At 38.7% G+C, this 26,272-nt stretch overlaps 1 protein-coding gene across 1 annotated transcript; it reads left to right on the top strand.

The window, feature by feature from the left end:
* The first annotated feature begins 22,175 nt into the window (after nucleotides 1–22,175).
* Nucleotides 22,176–26,068, top strand: LOC140789892 (pentatricopeptide repeat-containing protein At1g03100, mitochondrial). The gene is made up of 2 exons (XM_073139785.1): nucleotides 22,176–22,317; nucleotides 23,241–26,068. The coding sequence occupies exon 2, from the start codon at nucleotides 23,295–23,297 to the stop codon at nucleotides 25,617–25,619; it is 2,325 nt and encodes a 774-aa protein (XP_072995886.1). The 5' UTR covers nucleotides 22,176–22,317; nucleotides 23,241–23,294; the 3' UTR covers nucleotides 25,620–26,068.
* Nucleotides 26,069–26,272: the final 204 nt, after the last annotated feature.

Here is a 26,272-nt window from a genome sequence, read left to right on the forward strand (position 1 = left end):
GTGAGGGAGGAGACAAAGAGGAGCCATGGAGGAACGCGAGGAGTGGGTTTGAGGAGAGAGGGATGATAGAGGAAGGATGAGGTTAGGAACATGGTGGGGAGAGAGAGGGAGAAGAGGGAGATAGCTTTGCGAGAGGGGGCATTTGTGCTTATAATGGATTTAAATTTTACTTTATTATCTAATAAAACCTAATATTTACTCTAACTATAGAATAATAGAAAAGTAATTTTAGGGTATCTATTAATGGTGTTTAAAGGACTGTAGTTTTTGAAAAGTCTAGAGAGATATTTATACGTTTTTATAATACAAGGGATAAAATAATACTAGGTTAAAGTATAGAGGGGCAAAGTATAATTAAATATTTTTATTATCCATATAGATCCTTTTAATTAAGAAAAGTATCCATCTAGAATCCTCAACTAAGAAATTATTTTTCTTGCTTTAGGGAGTTTATGTTGTAAAAAAGAAGTTTAGGACTGTATGTAAAAGACGATGATGCTTTAGGGAGGCCAATTGTAATTAACCAAATATATATTATATTATTATTTTGAGCCTTATCTAAGTGAGCTTGTGTTAGTAGTAACAATCTAATTCCAAAGAGGCACAAAAAACCTGATCAAAAGTAAATAAATTAATTAAATAAACTTACAGATTACAGAATATAAAATTTTGAATAGTCGAATCTAGTGTTGAACACTATCTCCTTAAGATTAATTCGCCCTCCATCGATTGCTTCTGGAACAGACTGCCTTACACTCGAAAGAAAGCAGCTATTCGAATGTCTTATTGAACTTGAACCGTATTGTGCTCTCTCTCACACGCAGATTCAGACTTAAGATTCGACCCACACTTATAAGGAATGTACCAAAATTCTATATATTCAATTATGCAGACTGGCAGCCTATTTATAGAATTAAACAAGCTCAACAAAAGGATGCAAATGGTCACGAATGGATGTACCATTTTGGGTCTGAAACCAATTAATGATTACAACATGAAGCGATGCACTATTTCGGGTTGGGTTCAACCAACTAACTGACTGATTAACTATTCATTGAAGGGCTAGATTTGAACCCATATCAGGCAAAAAATTAAAAATTGGACTTGACCTATGCGTGCGAACCGAACCGAACCGAACCGAGCCAGACCAGGCGGCGCGCGCGTGAGTTAAGTTGCATAGTAGGCTTTACCCACAAAATAGGTACCCCTTTTGGGGCCCAAAGCCCATAAGATGTTTGTTACTTATATACCATACTAACATTTCTCAAATATCCAATATGATACTAAATTTATTTTTCTTTATTTTTCTATTGCCATGATACCCACTTTAGAGCCAATTTTCAATCACTTCTTTTCATGGATTTGACTAACTGAATATATGACAATAAAATACTCTTTGAGCTAAATTAATTCCACCATTAAACCATCATTAATAATGTGTGGGCCCCACTTAAAACTTAGCTCAAAGTTAATAAAAAATTCATGTCAAATACATGAAATTACCAACAATCCCCCCACATGAATGAATTGGCTGAAAATGCATATGAAATGCAGACTTGATCGACAGTACATCGAAAAGTTACCGCATTAGGATAGGTAGCTTTTGGCTTTGAACCTTCCATAGTGAAGTATTATCGGATTTATTCGCTAACCAGTGAACATGATGTCTTGAATTGTTCAGCTTTTGTATAAACCAAGACAATAATACCCACACAGCTCTTTTTTTCGAACTTGTTAGCCAACATGTTCTTGGTAGCTTTAATGACAATGTTGCTACCAGTTATTATCATGTCATCCACATAAAGACATACAATGACATAATTATTGGAAATGCATTCCACATAAACGCATTTATCACATTCATTAATGTGAAAACCATTTGAAATCATAACTAGGTCAAATTTTTTATGCCATTGTTTAGGTGCTTGTTTAAGCTCATAAAGAGACTTAACTAATTTGCATACCTTTCTCTTTTGTCCTAAAGCCACAAACCCTTTGGGTTGTTCCATATAGATTTCTTCATTTAATTCACCATTTAAGAATGCGGTTTTCACATCCATCTGATGTATTTCTATATTATATAATGCTGCAAGAGCAATTATAAATCGGATAGACGTTATTCTTCTTATAGATAAATATGTATCAAAGTAATATATTCCCTTTGTCTGTCTATATCCTTTGACTACATGTAACGTCCCCCGCCCGGCACGGGCACGTGCATGCCCACGCACACACACGGCACGCGCGGCGCACGCGACAGGTCAGTTGGGGCCCGTCACGCACAGATACTTTTCTGTGCACATATAATCATGACATCATCAAATAAAACTTGCTAACCTATCCATGATCATATAATCCATCACCAAATAAATCATACTATTAACCAAATAAACTTGTTAACATATGAATATTCAAGTCCATAATAATATGCACTAGACCACTACATAATCTAGCAGGACCCACACATGCCACAACAAACTATCAAGATACAACTAAAACAACTAATACAAGAGTACACTATGATTCGACCTGTATTATATAAGTCATCGTCTAATACAAAAGAGTACAAATATCAAATATCGGTACAACTCAATTCCTATATAAACTATCATCTATACCATCTTGCATCTATAGCTCACCTCATCATCGCTCTAAAATATCTTCTCAAGATATCTCAAGTCGCTATCACGTACCACATATCTAAGAGGGTTGAGCAAAAGGCTCAGTTAATAGACCTTACCCCGATTCAGTGATGCCAAACAGAGAGTAAATCATATACTGGATAATATGAATAAAAAAGAACATCATGTCATGAATGAGTATATGAATATATCCTCAATAATATATAAATGAAAAGTAAATAATATTTCATAACTGATAAAAGTATATAGTTATCGACAATGAGTAAACAAATCTCCATGTCATACTATCATCATAACTCTCTCAAATATGACACATGATGCATGTCGACCATGACCATGCTATGATATCAAATACAACTATATATGATGTATATTGACTACTCGATAATTAGGTAATCAAATGATAATGAAATCATATACATTTCTCAACATCTTAGTCATCAATGTCAGCTCTATGTGTCATTATCATACTAGATCACTGTGCATAGTCAACACCCAGTATCCGGTCTCAACATCATGCCCGAAGGCTCAGAGCATACTCTGTCATCCGCAAAGAGTATCTCAAATATAACCATACCTTACCATCCATTAAGGGTATCAACATTCATCCAGACCGGGCACCCTTCTAGCTGATAGAAATCTCGTGAGGATAACGCGCCACATATGCCCTAGTGAACGGCATGTGTTTGAATGTCTGCTGCGCACACAGACTAATGACCTCGGACATAAGGCCACAGGATCGCGACTATGTCAAGCAATTAATTATCCACCAAGCGAGTCCTAACCTTCGCGCCCACTCGGGTATCCTCACGTTTTCTATCAACTATCCTATCAATCATATTTCATGCTTTCCTTCTAAATAACAGATCATATGCATATATCCAGTACGATAACAAGTCAATGCATAATAGGAATTTAGGTGGAACAGGAATCAAGAGAAAAATAATGCAATGTAGTCTCCAACCATGTAGTCAACACATGCATACTCATGCCAATCTATTACATGCATACTCATGCTACAGATCAGCTAAACATAACATTATAACAGTATAATCATCTCTCATCATCTCTATTTATCATCATCATACTCATATCCAAGATCAGCCTAATTAGATGCGTGAAAAAAATATGCTCGACTGTAATCATCTCTAAATTGAAAAAACCCCTAGACACACGTATGTATCTAAACACTAGGCAATGATAGTTTTCGTTTGCTTAAGTAAACATTGGAAGAAATATTAAAAACGAAAGCAGAAATGAACGTCAAGATTTTAACGTGGAAAAACCCAAACGAAAAAAAAACCACGGATCCAAACTCGGATCAAAACCAATCACTAAAATATTAGCAGTTACAAGACTGACTCACAAAACAACCCGTCGATCCAAACGACTTTGTTCCTCTCAGTCTTGATCGCTAGAACCCACGATTCACTGCTTCTAGTGATTGAAGTCCAATCTCAGTAGCCCTCGAGATTGATCTTTCGTCTAGATAGCCCTTAAGACGAAAGATTAAGATTTGTAGATGAGAAGAGCCTTGTTAGTTGAAGAACCGATGTAGCCTCCAAAAAGTCTCCTTGAATAATCTTCTTCCACCCTTCAAGTTAGGGCAACACTATCCTTATATATGATCTCCAAGATAGAGCCAAATCCAAGTTATATTCGTACTCACGAAAATCCAATAAATTGCAAACTTCATAGGTGCATTCGAACGCGGCCCGTGTGCGTTCGAACGACCTGACTTGATCTCAAGTGCGTTCGAACAGGCCCAAGTGCGTTCGAACGCAACAGCTTGAATTCTTCAGGTTGCGTTCGAACGCGTTTGTGAACGCTGCTCTCAGTCTGTGTGAATGCAGTACCCGCGTTCGAACGCGTTTGTGAACGCTGCTCTCGGTCTGTGTGAACGCAATGCCCGCATTCGAACGCGTTTGTGAACGCTGCTCTCGGTCTGTGTGAACGCAGTGCCCGCGTTCGAACGCGTTTGTGAATGCTGCTCTCGGTCTGTGTGAACGCAGTGCCCGCGTTCGAACGCATTTGTGAACGCGACGGCTTTTCTCCAATGATCTTGCAATTCTTCACACCAGAGATATTCTATACTTGAGTAAAACTCATATACATGTAAAAATACACTTAGAATATTTTGTACACAATTGCCAACAATTAAAAACCTAACAATCTCCCCCTTTGGCAATTTGTGACAAAACACCTAGGTTACAAGATATTACAAAGACTTCAAACTGAGCAACCAACAAGTCTAGAGTATTTTGCATATCAATCCCTGCAAAGAAACATATACCAATCCAAGATCAAGTGAAAATAACTTGAAATAAAAAAATCAAAACACAAGTTATCACAAGAGCAAAAATTTAAACAGACAAAGATTAAACACACGTTATCACAATTACTTCAAGTTAAGTTCAAATGCCAAAGACACTAAGACAAAGCAAGGTTTCAACATTAAGAAAACTCCACTAAACTCCCCCTATGCCCATACTTCCCCTACACACCTAGACACCTAAACACTAAGACACTATCTAAGACACTCTCCCCCTTTTTGGCACAAATGCCAAAGACTAGGAACTCGGAGGAAACTGACGATGAAGAATCGTCAACACAGAGTCAAGTACAGTCCCCTAACGAGCTTGCTCAGCTCGTAATTCATTTACTGCCGAATGGAGATCCTGCACTTGAGTACTAAGCTGATCAAAACGGTCCGAGTTCTGAGGTAACTCCCCCTCAGTGGGAGATGAGTCATCGGCAGAGCTATCATCAGAACTGTTGAGGTGCGATGACTGACTAGCAGCGGAAGAGGATGGTTTGAGAGGGGACGACTGGTCGTGAGCTTGACTCCGCTTAAGAGTTATCCGATCCAATGGTTTCTGCGAAGTAAGAGAAGGTTCCGAAGCATCGACTCGCACCCCACTTTGAGTGCACAGATTTGTAAGCCAAATGGTAATCCCTCACGAGGTGCTTCTTTCTGTGCAGCTGAGAGAATCGAATCATAGATCACGGCAGCTAAGTCAATAGAGACACCCGATAACATGGCATGAAGAAGGAACGCACGATCGAGACTAATGCTGGAATGTCGAGTCTTGGGGGTAACATTGTACGACAAAAAGAGGTGAAGCATGCGAGCCACGGATGTCGCCTTTGCATGCGGCATCATGTTACCTTTCCAACGTTCCCCTTTGATCAGGACAATACCGGCATATTCATTGACATCAGGAAGTGGAGCAGACGTTGGATACCGGAACTCACCATCGGGAAGACGAAGTTCAGCACGAATAACATCGTAATCCGTGGTAGATAGATACACCACGAACAAAAGAACGTATACAAAGATCGAAAATCGTGGCATTACTAAAGAATTCCCGAACAATTTCCACATAAGCAGTCCCGCTCATCCGACACACTGATAACCATCCTCGTTCAGTAAAGATATGTTCAATCTCCAATTCAGAAAAATCAGATATAACCACGGGTCTTTCACAGATAGCAGGACGGGTGCCAAAATTATGTTTGTAGAGACCCGCATCCGTTGTTGAAGAAAACTTGGGAGCCGAGGATGGCGACGAAGGCGGCCTTGGTTTCTTGGTCACTATCGCTTTTTTAGGCATTCTTGAGATAGAAACAAGAAGCAAGATTCAATACATGCCCAAAGCAAAACAAAGAAAAATAGCAAGAATTCCAAAAACTTTTAGAAACCATGAGGCCCTAAATGAAACCCATCTTTCTCTTGAAAACGCAAAGATATCACGTTCAATCTCACAAGAAACATCAAGATGTTAACATTAACGTGATCAAAACGTGAAAACGCACAAAATCAATCAAGATCAAGCAACTTTATTGAATAAAGAAAATAGGAAAATGATTGATGATCATACCTTGCAAAAGTGAAGAAAAACTCAAAAATTCGGCCGAAAGATGCTAGATCCGGAGGAGATCTACCCCCAAAAAGGATTTGTAGTGAAAAATTTGATGAAAAACATCAAGATCTTGAGGATTTAAGAAGGGGAAAATGAAGGGTTTTTAGGGTTTTGAAAATGGAAGATGAAACCCTTGGGTTCGAACGCAGTATTTAAAAAACCCACGAGTGCGTTCGAACGCACCAGTCCGCGCGTTCGAACACTCCACGTTCGAACTCAAGAATCCTCGTTCGAACGCCCTTTTTTTTATTTTATATATATTTTTTTTTATTTTTTATTTTTTATTTTTAAAACTAAAAACAAGTTAAAAATCATTTTGGAGATGCACTTCTAGAATTCCAAAATATATTCAAGACAAAGAATATGACAATCAAATGAAATAAGTCATACAAGATCAATCAAATCATCAAAAGCATATTATAATCAATTCAAATGCATCACTCAAAATTACATTAATCTTGATTGATCATAACGATATGCATATGCAAGATGAGCATTAATAACATGAACCAATCTTCTTAAACAAACTTTACTATATAAATAATGATGCAACACAAAGTCAAACCGACTTAGTATGGAAATTTTGCACTTTTCGACTTATTCTCCATAACACAACAGGAATTTTTCCTCTTTTTTTTTTTTTTTTTTTTTTTTTTTTTTTGACTGAAACATATATGTGCAATGATGGCTTTCACACATGAGTAGGTAGCCCTTTTCTTGTAGTACAAATCAAACGATGTGCAAGAAGAAATTCACATATATCATTTTTTTTAATTTGCAAATAATGTACTGAGTCAAACTGGACTCGAAACAAGACGGCTTTCACACTAACTCATTGTAGCCCTTTTCATTGATTTTTATAAAAATATATTTGATAACTAAGCATGAGGTCAAACTGTGCAAATCAAAGTTAATAGAGAGTTATTTAAAAAAAATATTCATGATATCATGCTCACACAAGAATACACATACGTTATGAGTGCATTAAACATTTATAATTATTGAAGTCGAGGGAGTGACAAAATTAAAATTGAAACAATATACTACAAGATGACAAAATTGACTATAATAACTCATAATCAAAAGAAAAATCATATTTTTATGTCAAGAGTATATTATTGAATCTAGAAGTGCATCATTTTTTTTATGACACAAACTCTCGACAAATCTGAAACTAAAACCAAAGAAAATTTCAGAGAAAAAGAAAACCTAAAAAAATGAAACGATAAGAAACTCGCAAACTAAAAAGAACTCAAATCCCAATAAAATCAGTCCAAAGCACAAATCCCTAAAGAAGTACGAAGATACTCAAATCTCTGTAAATCCAAAGGTTTTGTAAACAAATCACCCAACTGTTTCTCCGTCTCAACATGTTCTAGTGCTATTGTTTTGTCTTCAACTAACTCGCGTATAAAATGATGTCGGATATCAATATGTTTTGTACGCGAGTGTTGAACAGGATTCTTCGATATATTAATAGCACTCATGTTGTCACAATAAAGCACCATAGTATCTTGTTCAATGCCATAATCCTTGACCATTTGTTTCATCCATAGTAACTGAGAACCACAACTCCCTGCTGCAATGTACTCGGCCTCTGCAGTAGATAAAGATATCGAGTTTTGTTTCTTACTGTGCCAAGCAACCAGATTATTTCCAACATAAAAACATCCACTTGAAGAACTTTTTCTATCATCACATGAACCTGCCCAATCAGAATCCGTGTATCCCAATATGATAGCACCCGAGTCATATGAAAACCAGATACCTAAATCAACTGTGCCACTAACATATTTTATGATACGTTTCACAGCAAACAAATGTGACTCCTTAGGTTCAGACTGAAACCTAGCACACACACCGACACTAAATGCAATGTCAGGTCTACTAGCCGTTAAGTACAAAAGGCTACCAATCATGCTCCTATACACTGTCTGATCAACATTTTTTCCTGACATGTCCTTATCTAGTTTGGTAGTTGTACTCATTGGAGTTCTAGCATGTTTTGCATTTTCTAAACCAAATTTAGTCACAAGATCCTTAGCATACTTGGTTTGAGCGATAAAAATCCCTCTCTCCAATTGAGTAATTTGAAGCCCTAAAAAGAACTTCAATTCACCCATCATACTCATCTCAAAATGATTGTGCATGAGATCAGCAAACTCCTTAGCTAATAATTGACTCGTCGCCCCGAAAACAATGTCATCCACATATATTTGTGCTACAACTAAGCTCTTGTTTTCACGTCTAATGAACAATGTCTTGTCCACTCCCCCACGAGTGAACCCAGCATCCACTAAAAAAGTGGTCAACTTCTCATACCAAGCTCTTGGAGCTTGTTTTAGCCCGTAAAGAGCCTTTTTCAATTTAAAGACATGCGAAGGAAATTTTTGATCTTCGAAACCCTTAGGTTGTTCCACATAAACTTCTTCATTCAGGATACCATTCAAGAAGGCACTTTTAACATCCATTTGAAACAATTTAAATTTTAAATGACAAGCAATAGCAAGTAGTATACGAATAGATTCTAATCTAGCAACAAGAGCAAATGTCTTATCAAAATCTATACCCTCAACCTGAGTATATCCCTGTGCTACGAGTCTAGCTTTATTTCGAACTATATTGCCATGTTCATCACTTTTATTATTGTAAATCCATTTTGTTCCAATGATATTCACATTCTTAGGTCTAGGAACTAAATACCAAACATCATTCCTAGAAAATTGCTTTAATTCCTCATGCATAGCATTAACCCAAGAATCGTCTAACAATGCTTCCTTCACAGTTTTAGGTTCAAAAGAAGATGTATAACAAGTAAATGATACCTCACTTTGGATATGTCGTCTTGTCTTAATTGGTTTATTCACGTCTCCGATCACTTGTGACAGTGGATGATTTGATTTCACTCTGGCAGATGGTTCCAGTACATTGCAGTCATCTTTGTTCATTTCAACTTTGTCCTCGTCCTGATTCTCAATTTCCAGATCAAGCTCCTTTTCTATTTCTTCGTCATATGTATCTGGAGAAACAGAAATAGGAGTAGCTTTAGTTAAATCGGTCGTGGATTCATCTATCATAACATTAGCAGATTTCATAACAATAAAAGTGTCAAGATTAAATACTCTGTAGGCTTTGCTATTATTCGAATACCCTAAGAAGATGCCTTCGCTACTTCTAGTGTCAAATTTAGTCAAATATTCTCGATCACGCAAGATATAATATTTACTACAAAAAACTCGAAAATATTTAACACTAGGTTTCTTACCTTTCCAGATTTCATAAGCAGTCATTTTTGTACCTGGTCTGAGATAAACATGATTTATCACGTGTACCGCTGTATTGACCACCTCTGCCCAAAACCTTTGAGTAACTTTTTTAGCGTGAAGCATAACCCTAGCCATTTCTTGCACAACTCGGTTTTTTCTTTCAACAATCCCATTCTGATGTGGAGTTATAGGAGCTGAAAACTCATGTCGAATACCAAGAGAATCACAAAATATAGAAAAAATTTCATTTTCAAATTCTCTACCATGATCAGAACGAATCCTAACTAGGGTTGTAGATTTTTCATTCTGCAATTTTAAGCATAGTGATCTAAAAACTTCAAAGGTTTCAGACTTCTCACGTAGAAAGGCAACCCAGGTATATCTAGAGTAATCATCGACCATTAAGAATATATAGCGTTTACCTCCAAGACTTTCAGTTTTTGTTGGACCCATCAAGTCCATGTGAACTAATTGAAGCACACGGTTGGTGGTAGCTGAATTTACCTTCTTGTGTGAGATTCGAATTTGTTTTCCAATTTGACACGAACCGCACACTCTTTTTGACATTTCTTTCATCTTTGGTATTCCTCTTACCACTTCATGTTTGGACAGAGTAAATAATTCCTTGTGATTCACATGTTCAAGACGTTGAAGCCAAAGATCTGCAATGTCGAAAGAGGCACTGTTACATTTCAGTTTATGTGAAGTTCCAACAATATAGCAATTATCAGATGTTCTAGATCCATAACATACAATATTACCATCATGATCTAGAATAGTACAATCATTTTTGGAGAATTTTACCTCATAATCTTCATCACAAAATTGACTGATGCTCAGTAGATTTGCTTTCAAGCCCTTAACATAAAGAACATTTTCGAGACTAGGAATCCCTGGAATACTTACCTTTCCTTTACCTATTACCTTTGATGAATTACCATCTCCGAATGTCACAACTCCCCCTTCATGTTTTTCAAGATTAGAAAATAACAACTTGTCACCCGACATATGTCTTGAATAGCCACGGTCTAAATACCACAAATTAGAATTTAAAGCTTTCAAGGCTGTATGCACAACATAACATCTTAAATCACTTTTCTTGACCCATATGGCCTTTGTTTTCATCCCATAAATGAAAGCATTTCTAGGTTTTTGCAAAAATTTGCAATGAGGTCGAATATGCCCTAGAATGCCGCAATGATAGCATGTCGGAGCAAACCTTTTTCTACTCACCTTTTGTCGAGGAGTGTGACTAGAGTTTACCTTTGGTACCGTCGAAGTTTCACTAGTTTGTAGATTCAACTTCAGTTTAGAAGCATTCATCCAGGATTTCTTTGTAAATGCGGTTGATGGCTTCAGGTATTCTTCCTTTTGTATACCTGCAGACACAAAAACAATTTTATTATTATTTGAATTACTAGTGTATCCAACACCATACCTGTCTTTTCCAGAGATCTGAGCTTTTAGTATCTCATCCAGTTTGTTCTTCCCTTTTAGAAATGTAACTTCTTTATGCAATCGCTCTAGTTCAATTTCATCAGCCTTCATTTTATTTTTCGCATTGTCAAGTTGTTCAGAAAGGTTTTTGACACGTTCAAGCTCCAATTTGTACTTCTCCTCAAATTGAATTCTTTCTCGGTTCAATTACCTTGAGTCGTTGAAGTAGTCTAAGATTGCTTTTCTTGAGTTTAAATGACTCCGGTACAAGTCATTATATGCCTTTTGAATTTCGATTCATCTTCCTCACCGGTAGCATATCAAAATCATCCGTACTATCGAATCAACAATAGAGTCAGTATTAAGCAGAGAAGAGACAAAGGCTACAAAGTTTTCTTCGTCTTTTTCAGAATCATCATTAGAGTCATCTGAATCATCCCAAGTAACTTTCATAGCTTTACCTTTTCTCTTAAGACGATTAGGGCATTCCTGTGCGATGTGTCCAAAACCAGAACATTCAAAACATTGAACTTTATTCTCAGAATTCTTATTTTTTTTGTTTGACATTGTTGTTGCTAGCACCTGTATTCGAACTCACAGTATTCTTCTTTTTCACAAAAGATTTGTTTTTGTCAAATTTTTCAGCATTCAACTTGTTTGGCTTCCGAAAGAATTTATTGAACTTTTTGACAAACATAGCCAACATCTCAACATCTAAATCACCTTCATCATCAGACTCCTCTAAATTTTGTTCAACAGTGGATAGAGCCATCCCTTTGGACTTCCTTGGTTTTGAATGACTGGACTCAAATGTTTGAAGATTTCCTACCAATTGTTCAACTTTCATAGAGTCGATGTCCTTACTTTCCTCAATAGCTGTAACTTTCGCCTGAAACCTTTCTGGAAGAGACCTAAGAATCTTACGGACAATTCTGTTTCCAGGAATTTTCTCTCCTAGGTTGAAACTGGAATTGACTATATCACTCAGCTTTGCATAGAACTCATTAAATGTCTCATTCTCCTCCATACGTAGGGTTTCAAAACTAGTAGTCAACCTCTGAAGTTTCGAAAGTTTTACAGCCATAGTTCCTTCATGAGTTGTTTCTAAGATCGTCCATGCTTCTTTTGCTATTTCACAAGTAGAAATTCTTCTAAATTCTTCTGAGGAAACACAACTAAAAATTGCATTTATTGCTTTGCTATTCCAGCCAACTTTTTCATAATCTGTCTTATCCCATGACTCAATCGGTTTCTCAACAAACTTATCATTCACCATGTACATTGGTGGACTCCAACCGTTCACAATGGCCATCCATACTCGCTCATCTATAGACTTCAAATAAGCTCTCATCCTAGCTTTCCAATATCTATAATTTGATCCATCTAGAATATGAGGTCTAATAGATGAGGGTCCATCTCTATGAAAATCCATGCCTATCTGATCTCTCTCAAAGAGTGAGAGAACTCGCTCTGATACCAATTGAAAAAACCCCTAGACACACGTATGTATCTAAACACTAGGCAATGATATTTTTCGTTTGCTTAAGTAAACATTGGAAGAAATATTAAAAATGAAAGCAGAAATGAACGTCAAGATTTTAACGTGGAAAAACCCAAACGGGAAAAAACCACGGATCCAAACTCGGATCAAAACCAATCACTAAAATATTAGCAGTTACAAGACTGACTCACAAAACAACCCGTCGATCCAAACGACTTTGTTCCTCTCAGTCTTGATCGCTAGAACCCACGATTCACTGCTTCTAGTGATTGAAGTTCAATCTCAGTAGCCCTCGAGATTGATCTTTCGTCTTGATAGCCCTTAAGACGAAAGATTAAGATTTGTAGATGAGAAGAGCCTTGTTAGTTGAAGAACCGATGTAGCCTCCAAAAAGTCTCCTTGAATAATCTTCTTCCACCCTTCAAGTTAGGGCAACACTATCCTTATATATGATCTCCAAGATAGAGCCAAATCCAAGTTATATTCGTACTCACAAAAATCCAATAAATTGCAAACTTCATAGGTGCGTTCGAACGTGGCCCGTGTGCGTTTGAACGGCCTGACTTGATCTCAGGTGCGTTCGAACGGGCCCAAGTGTGTTCGAACGCAACAGCTTGAATTCTTCAAGTTGCGTTCGAACGCGTTTGTGAACGCTGCTCTCGGTCTGTGTGAACGCAGTACCCGCGTTCGAACGTGTTTGTGAACGCTGCTCTCAGTCTGTGTGAACGCAGTGCCCGCGTTCGAACGCGTTTGTGAACGCTACTCTCGGTCTGTGTGAACGCAGTGCCCGCGTTCGAACGCGTTTGTGAACGTTGCTCTCGGTCTGTGTGAACGTAATGCCCATGTTCGAACGCGTTTGTGAACGCTGCTCTCGGTCTGTGTGAACGCAGTGCCCGCGTTCGAACGCAACGACTTTTCTCCAATGATCTTGCAATTCTTCACACCAGAGATATTCTAGACTTGAGTAAAGCTCATATACATGTAAAAATACACTTAGAATATTTTGTACACAATTGCCAACAATTAAAAACCTAACATAGATAAAGTCATATAATCATACTGGATGCTAAAACATGTATGTACATAGTATGTAAGGAAGGAGTGATTCGCGAGAACCAATCCAAGGAGCGGAGCGGCCGCTAATATAACATAATTTGAGAAAGGCGTCTAGAAGATAAGATTACTCACCGTCTGATAAAAAAACCCAATATACATATCCCACCCGTCTATCGATCAATCGCCACAAATCACTAGCAAGGTCTACGAGGTCTCAAATAAGAGGGTTCGGGGTATAAAAATATTTAAGTACCATGAAGTTAGTCGTTTATCTAATTAAAATTATTTCAAGTAAAATATAACTGTTTATTAGGTTTAGAATCACTTCTCTTTTATTTTTGATTACATAACTAGGTCTATATTACAAATATGATTCAAATACTATAATTATATTATTATCATAAAATGCTAGTTATAACATAAAGAGAAAGGTTTGTTTCTTTTTATTTATAATATTCTAAATATATAATTATAAAGTAAAAGCTAAATAATTATAAATAAGATATAAGTATAGATAAGATCTATTTTATAATAAATTTATAATTCCTAGTCTATTTTGATTAATCAGAAATTATATATAGTATTTACTTAATTACGCAAAATAATAAATAAATAAATAGATTAACAAGACTAAGTATCTTATTCTACACACAATATTATACAATAAATTGTTAAAATTAATTAAATGCATAAATCTAACATAAATAAATAAATATAGGTATTACCTATATTTATGCGTAATAGTTATAACCTAATTAATCATTAATTATACTAATTAAAATTAATAATCATCATATTGAAGAATATATATATTATTATGAACATAATTAATGTTTAAATAATTTATATGTATTAATTAAGAAAGTAATACCTAATTAAATAAATAAAAAACATAAAATAAAGTAGACAAAAAAAAAACAATGCACGAGTGCTGGGCTCGGCCGAAGCAGCCCCAGCACTTCTTGCTATAGTGTTGGGCCGAGCCCAGTACCATTGCAGAACAGAGGGAGCTAAGAGAGAAGAAGAATGGAAGAAAGAATAAAGAAAAGAAGAAAGAGAAAGAAGAAAGAAGAAAGAAGAAGAAAAAGAGGAGAGGAAGAAAGGGAGGGAGGGGATGGGGCCGGCGGGGAGGGGCTCGGCCGCTGCTAGCCAGCGACCGGCCTCTCACCGGCGGCTCTATTCCGATGAACCCGAGAGAGATAGAGAGAAAGGGAGAGAGAGAGGGAGAGAGAGAAGGAGGAAAGAGGCTCATCGGCGTTAGTAGAGGTGGCGGCGGCGATGGCAGCGGCAAGTCGGCGGAGTGGCAGCAGTAGTAGATAGATAGAGAGAGAGAGAAAGGAAAGTGAGAGAGAGATTGAAAGAAAGAAAGAGAGAGAGGCTGATACGATTCGGACTTCACCGACGTCGTCTCAAGCATGGATTCACTTTAGGAGTGTTTTTATTTCATGTTTTAGTGTTTAATTTCCATTAAAATAAGTTTTCTATAAGTTGCGTTCGAACACGGGTGGAGTGAGTTCGAACGCGATTTGTGAACGGGGTTGTGAACGTGGTGAAGAGAATGTACTGTGCATTCGAACGCGGTGCATTCAAACGCACTGTGAACGCCTGCATCGCGTTCGCAAATACCAACAGGCGCGTTCGATCGCGCGTTCGAACGCCTGCATCGCGTTCGCAAATCCAGAAGAGCGAACTCGGTGCGTTCGAACGCGGTCGGGCGAGTTCGAACGCGGTCGACGAAAATTGTGTTTTTATAGTTAATTTGAGTTGTTGGTCAGCCTATAAAAGGATGTGGTAGGCAACCAAATTGATTATTGATTATTGAGATTGAGTTTTGCCTTGCCTCCTTCGTCTTCTTCGCTCTCGTTCTCTCAATCCCCGGCGACGCCACTTCTAACCTCCCTCGTCCGGCTAATCACCCTAGTCCCTTAGGGGTGGCCCTCTTCTCCCCCTTCGTCCAATCTATCCAACACTTGCCTTAATCCTTCCATCAACCACAACCCTTCCACCATCACTTTTCACCGGTGCCACCACATTAACGCCGGTCCACCTTCAACCACCATTACCTAGGATCACGTGCCTCCATCCACGGTTCCAAAATAGACCATCTGACCTTTGTCCACAAATCGGACGATATCTCGAGATCCCCAATCCGATTCGCCTGCAACTAGATTTGTTGGAAAGCTCTTTTCTGGGGCTACAACATATCGGAGTTTCACGTCGATCCGACGGCGGCATATTTCGGAATCTTATTTCAAAGTTCCGTGTCAGATCTAGTCCAGATCAAGAATTGGAAGAGATCAACCCTTCACCAAAAAGGAGGAGGGAGAAACGATTGCAGGGACTTCCACCCGTGGAACCGCCCGATCTAATCAGAATACGGAAGAACCTAGCATTCAAGCTATGTTGGGGTCTCTTTCAGAGCAAATGGCCATCAACAACCAGATGATGATGGAGATGATGCGGGAACTACGGGCGACAAGGGAAGCAATGGCGAACGGGAAAGCACCATCGACCCCACGACGCGAATCCACCCCTTGAACCCACCGCCACCGGTTCAGCCTTTGCAACCACAAGAGCCGCTGCTACCACCACCCTATGGGCAGAGGCAAGCAAGGATGGTTACACCAGGTCCAGTTGCAGGTGAACCCATCCGACGGATGAACCACTATGGAGACCGCCTTAGAGATCAAGATCCGTGGGCGGGTCAATACGATCCGGAACCACGGCAAGTTAATCAAAACCAAAGGAGGGATCATCAACCCTTCATGATGCATCCTCCTCCAGTTAGACAAGGACATGATCCGGAATGAGACAATTGCATCCGTGGACAAGTCGTGCGTCTCGAATTCCCCAAGTTCAAATGTGGCGACCCGATCGATTGGTTGTATAGGGCGGAGCAATTCTTTGCATACCAAGGAACGGCGAAAGAGTACAAGGTGACGCTTGCGAGCTTCCACCTTGAGGATGCGGCGCTTCATTGGTTTCGAGTAGCCAATGCCACTTAGGCTATTGAAACTTGGGCTGAATTTTACGCGCGATATCACACGGCGATTTGGAGCATCGGGATATGAAGACTTTGATGCTCTCCTCTCAAAGACGGTGCAAAAGACCACGGTTGGGTCATACCAAGAAGAATTTGAGAGGATTAGTAGCCGATGTCATCCACCATGGACGGATCAGCAACTTCGCAGCACCTTCACCTCCGGGCTGCGGGGTGACATACAAGCCGATGTGAGGGCTTTAAGGCCTAGAACCTTAAAGGAGGCCTTTGAAGATGCGGTGCTTATGGAAGAAAAACATAGGGCCATGAAGATACACTTGAAACAGAGTTGGATGAGCCAAGGAAGCCGCAATCAAACTCAACCAAACATAGCGGCGGGAAATACTATCAGAGTACCAAGGGTTGCTGCTACAGTGGTACCTCCTCGAGCACCCTTGAAGCCATCCCAAGATGTGAAGTATGCACCTAGAGGTCCGGGACGAGCACTCACACCAGCCCAAGTAGAAGAAAGAAGAGCCAAGGGCCTATGCTTCCATTGTGATGACAAGTTTGTACCTGGGCATCGCTGCGCTAAACCGATGGGATCAGTGATGCTAATCGATGGATTGGAGGAAGCGGAGGACGAGTTTGCAGCTAAAGGTGCAGATGTGGCTGGACATCAAGGAGAAGAAGCTGAGGAGCAACCCGTGGAGGACATGATAGCCGAAATCTCCCTCCACGCCTATTCGGGGACAGCTGCACCAAAGACCTTGCGGGTGAACGGGGTAGTCAAGAAAACCACAGTGAGAATCTTGATTGACACCGGGTCCACCCACAACTTCATTGACAAGAGGCTCCTTAGGAAGATTGGGCTCGAGTCGGAACCCACGGAAGGGTTTGATGTGACGATCGGAGATGGCACCACATTGCGAGCAGATTTTATTTGTGGAGGTGTGGAATTGAAGGTGCAAGGCCAAACTTTCACATTGGACCTTTATCCGTTGGCCTTGCGAGGTGCCGACATTGTTTTGGGGACTCAATGGCTTCAAATATTGGGGCCCGTAACATTTGATTTCTCAAACCTCACACTTACATTTCGGAGGAATGGAAGAAGGATGCTGCTGGATGGAAATCAACCGCGGCAAGGGCCGACATTGCAACCACTTGTGGGTTTTCCTTGTGCAGGGGACCGAGCTCTACTATTGCAAATGGCTGTTGTTGAACTAGAACATCCACCACCAGGTGAGTTCGAACGCGGTCGACGAAAATTGTGTTTTTAGGGTTAATTTGAGTTGTTGGTCAGCTTATAAAAGGATGTGGTAGGCAACCAAATTGATTATTGATTATTGAGATTGAGTTTTGCTTTGCCTCCTTCGTCTTCTTCGCTCCCGTTCTCTCAATCCCCGGCGATGCCGCTTCTAACCTCCCTCGTCCGGCTAATCACCCTAGTCCCTTAGGGGTGGCCCTCTTCTCCCCCTTCGTCCAATCTATCCAACACTTGCCTTAATCCTTCCATCAACCACAACCCTTCCACCATCACTTTTCACCGGTGCCACCACATTAACGCCGGTCCACCTTCAACCACCATTACCTAGGATCACGTGCCTCCATCCACGGTTCCAAAACAGACCATCTGACCTTTGTCCACAAATCGGACGATATCTCGAGATCCCCACATCCGATTCGCCTGCAACTAGATTTGTTGGAAAGCTCGTTTCTGGGGCTACAACATATCAGAGTTTCACCTCGATCTGACAGCGGCATATTTCAGGATCTTATTTCAAAGTTCCGTGTCAGATCTAGTCCAGATCAAGAATTGGAAGAGATCGACCCTTCACTAAAAAGGCGAGATCGTATCAAGCTGGTATTAGAGCTCCATAGCCAGAGGTGTGATCGTATCAGAGGCGGGGGGCCCACCGCGCTAGCTAGCCTAGCCAGGTTGGCCGGGCCGGCGCCTGGGGCGCGTGGCGCCCTCCCCATCTGCCACTGCATGGCACAAGGCTGGCCACGTCGTGCCATGCAATAAAGTTTTTTTTTTTAAAGATTGAGTTGTTAAAATACAAGTCTCGCCCTGTATTTGTCAATTGAACCATTTGCTTTCATTTTTCTTTTGAAGATCCATTTGTAACCGAAAGGTTTACACCCTAGTGGAAGATCCACCAATTCCCAAGTATTATTTTGCAAAATGGATTCGACTTCACTATCAATAGCTTCTTTCCATAAAGGAGCTTCAGGAGTAGAAATTGCTTCCTTATAACTCTAAGGTTTTTTTTCTAACAAATATGTTAGAAAATCAAGACCAAAAGACGTAGAAGTCCTTGCCCTCTTACTTTATCTAGGTTCATTATCATTTCCTTCTTGCATGGACTCTTGGTCCTGCTTATTTTCATAAGTTCTTTTGAGTAAACTTACTTCTAATGTAGATTTATATAGAAATATATTCTCAAAGAATTATGCATTCCTAGACTCAATAATTGTATTCTCATGTGCCTGAGAATTATTTGATTTGTGAACTAGGAATCGATATGCATTACTGTTATGAGCATAACCAATAAATATACAATCAATAGTTTTAGGTCCAATTTTTGTTCTTTTAGGAACTGGAATTGCAACCTTTGCTACACTCTTAAGAATTTATAGCTAGGTTCTCGACCTTTCTATAACTCATAAAGTGTTTTATCCAATTTCTTATGGGGTAACCGGTTGAGAATGTTATTTGCAGAAAGCAAAGCTTTCCCTCACAAATTCTGGGGTAAACTAGAACTTATTAGCATGGCATTCATCATCTCTTTCAGAGTTCTATTCTTACGTTCAGCAATACTTTTTTGCTGTAGAGCGTAAGGAGCCGTTGTTTAATGAATAATTCTATTTTCTGCTCATATTTGTGCAAATGGTGGCTCATATTCACCACCTCTATCACTTCTTAGTATTTTAATATTTCTGCTAAGTTGATTCTCAACCTCAATTTTGAAATGTATAAACATTTTTAATGCCTCATCTTTGCTTCTTAGCAAATACACACAACAGTATCTTGTGCAAATCGTCAATAAAAGTAATAAAATACTTTTTTCTACCTCTAGTTTGAACAAATTTTAAATCACATACATCGGTATGTATAAGTTCTAAAGGTTATGTATTTCGTTTAATAGAATAAAACGAAGCCTTAGCCAATTTGGCTTCAACACATATTTCACATTTATTATTTAAATCAATTTAGAAATTACGCAACATATTAAGATTAATTAATCTACGCAATATACCATAATTAACATATCCTAATCTACCATAACAAACTTCACAAGACTCAAGAAAGTAAGAAGATTCAGCACATGCATCACATTATTAAGAGTAAGTTCTTTTTCCTAAAGTCAATTTTAACACGACCTTCTTTATTCCTTCCACCTTGGAAGTCGTTGAATTGTCCATGTAAAGTTTTTCATCTGTTGCAGTTTGATAAGATGAAAATATCCATCTGTTGGCACAAATATGTCGAGTAGCTCCAATGTCTACCCACCATTCTTTAGGATTACCACCAATCAGATTTACTTCAGAGACAACAGCGGAGAGGTGCATGTCATCGACATCAGAACGAATGTTTTCCACTTCAGTTACATTGGTTTGTGGCTTCTTCTTTTCAGAGTTCTCTTTCTTTGAGTTCTCATTCTTTTTGCGTAAATGGCAGTCCTGAGCACAATGCCCTTGCTTATTAGAGTCGTAGCATTTGCCCTTGAACTTCTTTGCGTCGCCACCTTTAGAGCCTTCGCCGATATGAAACATTTGCCTTTGACACGTACTGGCTTCCAATTTTCTTTTCAGCAGTACGATTGTCTTCTTATATCCTCAATTTGACAATAAGTTCTTCAAGTGTCATTTTCTTGCACTTGAGTTTTAGGTAATTTTTGAAATCCCTCCAAGACGGTGGCAATTTTTCAATAATAGCCGCCACTTAGAATGATTCATTAATCACCATCCCTTCAGCATGAATCTCATGAATTATCACTTGAAGATCTTGCACCTAGTTAATCACTGGTTTAGTGTCAACAATCTTGTCTTATACTTTTTGTCTAAAGATTCCCATAATTCCTTAGACGTTTTTACTGAACTATACACGTTATACAACGAGTTGTCCAGTCCATTGAGGATATAGTTTCGGTAAAGGAAGTCGGCATGCTTCGATGCATCCACTGCAGCAACTACTTGCGTATCAATTTCCTCTTTTTGGAGTTTAGGCACATCTTCATGTAAGAATTTAGCCAAGTTTGGTAGTTAGATAAAACAACATTTTCTGTTGCCATCTCTTAAATTCTGCACCACAGAACTTCTCGAGCTTTTCTCCATGATGTAGGTACTGGAGAAGCAGTGATAGGGATAATAGTACTCTTTACTATTTCAGCCATCTAAAAGAATGAAAAAAAATAAAAATCCAATTAGAAGAAAAGAACACTGATAGGAATCAAAATAACAATAAAAAATTTGGTCTTAAGATTGTTAGTGGTAACAATCTGATTCCAAAGAGTCACAAAAAACTCGATAAAAAAAAATTAATTAAATAAACTGATTACAAAATATAAAATTCTGAGGTAAACCTTTACCCACAAAATAAGTACCTCTTTTGAGGCCCAAAGTCCATAAGAAGTTTATTACTTATATACCATACTAATATTTCTCAGATATCCAATATGGTACTAAACTTATTTTTCTTTACTTTTTTCATTGCCATGATACTCACTTTAGAGCCAATTTTTATTTACTTCTCTTCATGAATTTGACTAAGTTAATATATGACAATAAAATACTCTTTGAGCTAAATTAATTTCACCACTAAACCCTGATTAATAATGTATGAGCCCTACTTAAAACTTAGCTCAAAGTTAATAAAAAATTCATGTCAAATATATGAAATTACCAACAGCTTGATTTAGCTGACTCATGATCAAGCTCATGTTCAAATTAATATCGAGCCTATTATAGAATCAAAGCTTAGCTCAAGCCTCGTGCAGTTGAACTTGGGCAGACTCTGCTTATTTTGACAGCCCTAAATTTTCTTCTTTCATATTTTTCCTCGGTTATGTAAGCTGAGAACAATAAGACCCAAGTGGCATAGTGATGGTTAGTAGATTTGTTGGAGGAGAAGTTTTAGTATCTTATAAAATTATCTTTCTAAGATATAAGTAGTGTTATTTAAGGTGACCATGGCGGCCGCGAGGCGACGATCCAACCGCCTCGTATTGCACCTAGATGCCATGCTAATAACGGCAGGCCGCCATTTGTTTTGTTTATTTTCTGGCTGACCGCTTTGTCCTTTTGGCAGCCCGTGATTAGTCATTATAGCGGGTCGGGTAATGGGTTGGACTATTAGATAGATAGTGAGTTAGTGACTAACTAATATAACAAAAAACCACTCTGCCCTAACCCAGTCGAGCTCTCATCCTCCTCTCCCTCCTTAGAGAGGAAGCAACGGCAACAAGAGATATTGGTAGCGGCAGCGGCAGCGGCAAGCAAGCGGCGGCAGGTAACTTCTCTTTCTTCTTTACTTCTTCCCTTTCACTCTCGGCGCCGGCAAGCGCCGGCAAGCGGCAGCTAGCTTCTCTTTCTTCCCTTTCTTCTTCTCTTCTTTCCTTTCACTCGGTTGTCTCTTCTTCCTTTCCACTCTCGACGCAGGTAAGCATGTAGAATAGCTTTCCAGCTCTATCTTAATTAATTGCTAAATGCTAATTAGGTAATAGAATATTAGATTGTGAAAGGGCAATTACTGAAATGTAATTTGTAATTACGTGCTTACTGCTTAGTTTCTGAATTGACAATTACTGAAAAGTCTGAAAAGTACTACTTGACAATTACTGTTTCTACTGTTTTTAAATCAGTAATTAGTTCCTGTCTTACTGATACTATATAGTAATTTGTTTTTAAAATTTGATAATTTTGAATCTTTGATTTTATTATTTGTTCTGGATATATGGTTGTGATTTCTTGTGAACTTTGTTATAGTTGTGAATTGTGAATTGTGAATTGTGATTATCTTATTAGATATTTTGATATAGTGTACAAATTATATATAAGTGCCTAGTCGGTGAGGTAACTGCCCACCACTTGCAGTCGCCTTTCAAAACTTTGGATATAAGTATATAAGTTCTCTTTGGTCTCTTTTCATCCTCTCTTTCATAAGCATATACAGCTACAAAGTGCGTTAAGGTAAGGTGTTGAAAAAAGATGCCCTATAGATGTTTGATAAAAGTCCTCAGCGAGGAACTTGTAGGATGCTAGGACTAGAGACAGGAAAAGAGAATGGATTCTTTGTGGTAATTGGGAGGGATTGGTTGTGGTCAATTTGGGTACATTGTTCTTAATTTCCCTTTCCCTTTCCTTTTTTTCTCTACTTTTGTGATCATAATTTGGATTAATACCCTGTTCATTTCTGTGTTCTACTCTTGCCAGAGTTGAGGATCCAAGGAACCTTGTCAGTTGAAGGTGCTTAGCTATGACTACATAATGCTTTGTGCCAGAAAATTTTGTGTTAAGTCTTTTCCATCTTCTACATCTACAATTTTGGGTCTTCTCCATGTTGGCGGTCGGACAGTAGCTTATAGGAGTCATGCATCTTTCAAGCCATTTTTTCCTTCTCCTCCTAGCAACAAGCTGACAATCATAGGTGAGACATTGGTGCTCCAAAAATTCATAAGCATTTTCTCCACATTTGTTGAACCTGTATTAGTCCAAGCTCATGATCCCTCTCGAGTGGCTGTGGAGTTGGAGAGTGCAGTTGATGAATGCAGATTTGAGGATGCATGGAAAGCTTATGAGAAGCATATACATATGACTGGGTTTCCTCGCAAATCAGTTTTAAGTAAACTTGTTACTGGTTTTGCTGAGACTTGTGATGCCTACTGGCTGAATAAAGCTTACAGTGTTGTGGAACTAATATTTGAAGAGAAAAAACATGATTTATTGGAGAAAGAGGCTCTTATATACCTTTCTTTTATTCTCGCACAGTGCCAGTTACCGGTTCTTTCTTCAAACATTGTGAGAAGATTAGTACAGATAGAAGCATTTCCTTCCTTAGCTGCATGGTCTGGAATAGTTGGGCATTTATCTCAAACAGCAACCGGTGCATTCCTTGCTGCAGAGCTAATTATGGAGATTGGTTACCTTTTTAAGGATAATAGGGTTGATCCACGAAAGAAAAGCAACAGACTACTGTTATCGATGAAGCCTAACTCTTTTGTTTTCAACCTAGTTTTGACTGGTTTGCTCCTGTTTGGCACAACAAGAAAGGCTGAGCAGCTTCTTGAACTGATGCCCCGGGTAGGGGTGAGGCCTGATGCTAGCTTACTGATTGTTATGGCTTGTATATATGAAAAGAATGGGCATAGAGATGAGATCAAGAAACTGAAGCGCCATGTTGATGAGGCTTGTGGTCTTAGTGATTTGGAGTTTCAGCAATTCTATGAATGCATGCTTTCTTGCCATCTGAAATTTGGGGACCTAGACTCTGCAGTGGATTTGGTCTTGGACATGCTCAGAAAGGCTAAGGAAGCGAAGCGGTCTCTTGTGGCAGCAAAATTAGTGCTGGAAGCAGTTGAAACAAGAAAAAAACATCTTCCTTATCGGAAGTGTGAACATGAAAAATTAGATTCTGTGGGTAGGTTCATGTTTATCAATAGCCAGGCCCCAACTTATGATGCCTTCTCCAAGGACAGCAATTTCTCAAGGCTTGAAGCTGTGGCAAAGGATTCACTTCAACTACTGTCAGATAAGTTGCAGGCACAGGTTGAACTGGTTAGGTCGGAACATGGGATTCTCCACCCAACAGAGAGAATGTATGCCAGACTTGTTAGAGCACTTCTTGAAGCTGACAAAATTAGCAAGTTGACAACATTTCTAGTTACAGTAAGTAAAGAAGAATTTCCAGTTTCCATTGAGAGCTCCACTGTTGTTCAAGTGATAAATGCATGCATTTCTCTTGGGTTGTTAGAACAAGCACATGATCTTCTGGACGAGATGAGGTTTCATGGAATAAGAGTTGGTTCCTCTGCTTATTCTTCACTTCTAAAAGCCTATTGCAAAGAGAATAGTCATGGAGAGATAACAACACTTCTGAAGGATGCTCGCCAAGCTGGCATCCAGCTTGATTCAAGCTGCTATGAGGCTTTGATCCAATCCAAAGTACACTGTGATGACTCGACTGGTGCCTTTCATCTATTTAAAGAGGTGAAAGACTCTAATTTATCGAGATCTGTAAATCTAGAATTTGAGATGTTGGTTGAAGGGTGCACCAGCGGTGGTGAGGCTGCTGTAATGACAAAATTATTGGAGGAAATTAAGGACAACCAGAGTGTGGATTGTGGTGTTCATGACTGGAACAATGTAATACATTTTTTCTGTAAGAAAAGATTAATGAATGACGCCCTGAAATCTCTAAACAAGATGAGGGCTTTGGGGCACAATCCAAATGCCCAGACTTTTCATTCTCTAGTAACTGCTTATGCTGCCATAGGGGGAAAGTATGTTGAAGTAACAGATTTATGGGGTGAAATGAAGCTGCTTGCTAGTTCAAGCACAGTGAAATTTGACCAGGAGCTTTTGGATTCCTTATTGTATTGCTTTGTCAGAGGTGGTTTTTTTCTTCGGGCCATAGAAGTCATTGAGATGATGGAGAGAGGAAATATGTTTATCGATAAATATAAGTACAAGTCACTGTGGCTTAAATATCACAGAACGCTATACAAAGGCAAGGCTCCTAAGGTACAGTCAGAAGCACAATTGAGGCGGAGGGAAGCAGCTTTGTCTTTTAAAAGATGGATTGGATTGACGTGAAAGCATATTGGTGGGCATAGCATTGAACTACTAACCCTTATGTGCTTATCTGTATATGAAATTTAGAATTCCTTTGGGGCAGTACTGGTCGGAATCTTGCATATGACACATCTAGTATCTCGCAGTTTGATCCGTTTAGTTTTACAAAGTTCAGCTGTGAATAGTAACTGGTACACTAAACTGTGATTCAGAGAAGTGGGTTAGGAGAATCTGAGTTCAAACTTGCTATTCTAAGGAAATGGTAAAATTATTAGAGTACCTTTTCCATTTATCTTGTAAACAGAAATGAATAACATAATTTCTTTCCCTGTAAATTGAATAACTATCAATATTCAATATATAACATCCTAGATTCAACATTTGAAAAAAAATCAAAATTTTGTCAGACATTATTTGGTTTGTTGTCTTTTTGAAAAATAAATGAATGGTTGACTAATGGCTAGCTAATATGGGTATATATTGCAAGCAGTTATTTCAGGGGTAGGATATTGAATCCTGAGACAGTCGCTCTATAACTATCGCTGGCTTTGCCAGGTTTTGTAAATGACAAATTTATTTAAATAAAAAAGAATACTTGCATGAATTATTATTTCGGTAGTCTTTGTCTAACCGATTATTTCGGTAGTCTTTGTCTAACCGATTATTTCGGTAGT

This window comes from Typha latifolia, chromosome 5 (assembly GCF_019914945.1).
Source record: "Typha latifolia isolate L0001 chromosome 5, TyphaL0001v2, whole genome shotgun sequence".
NCBI lineage: Eukaryota > Viridiplantae > Streptophyta > Magnoliopsida > Poales > Typhaceae > Typha > Typha latifolia.

What these genes read in the sequence shown, in the direction of transcription:
- LOC140789892 (XM_073139785.1), top strand. Translation starts at nt 23,295, where the DNA reads ATGCTTTGTGCCAGAAAATTTTGTGTTAAGTCTTTTCCATCTTCTACA.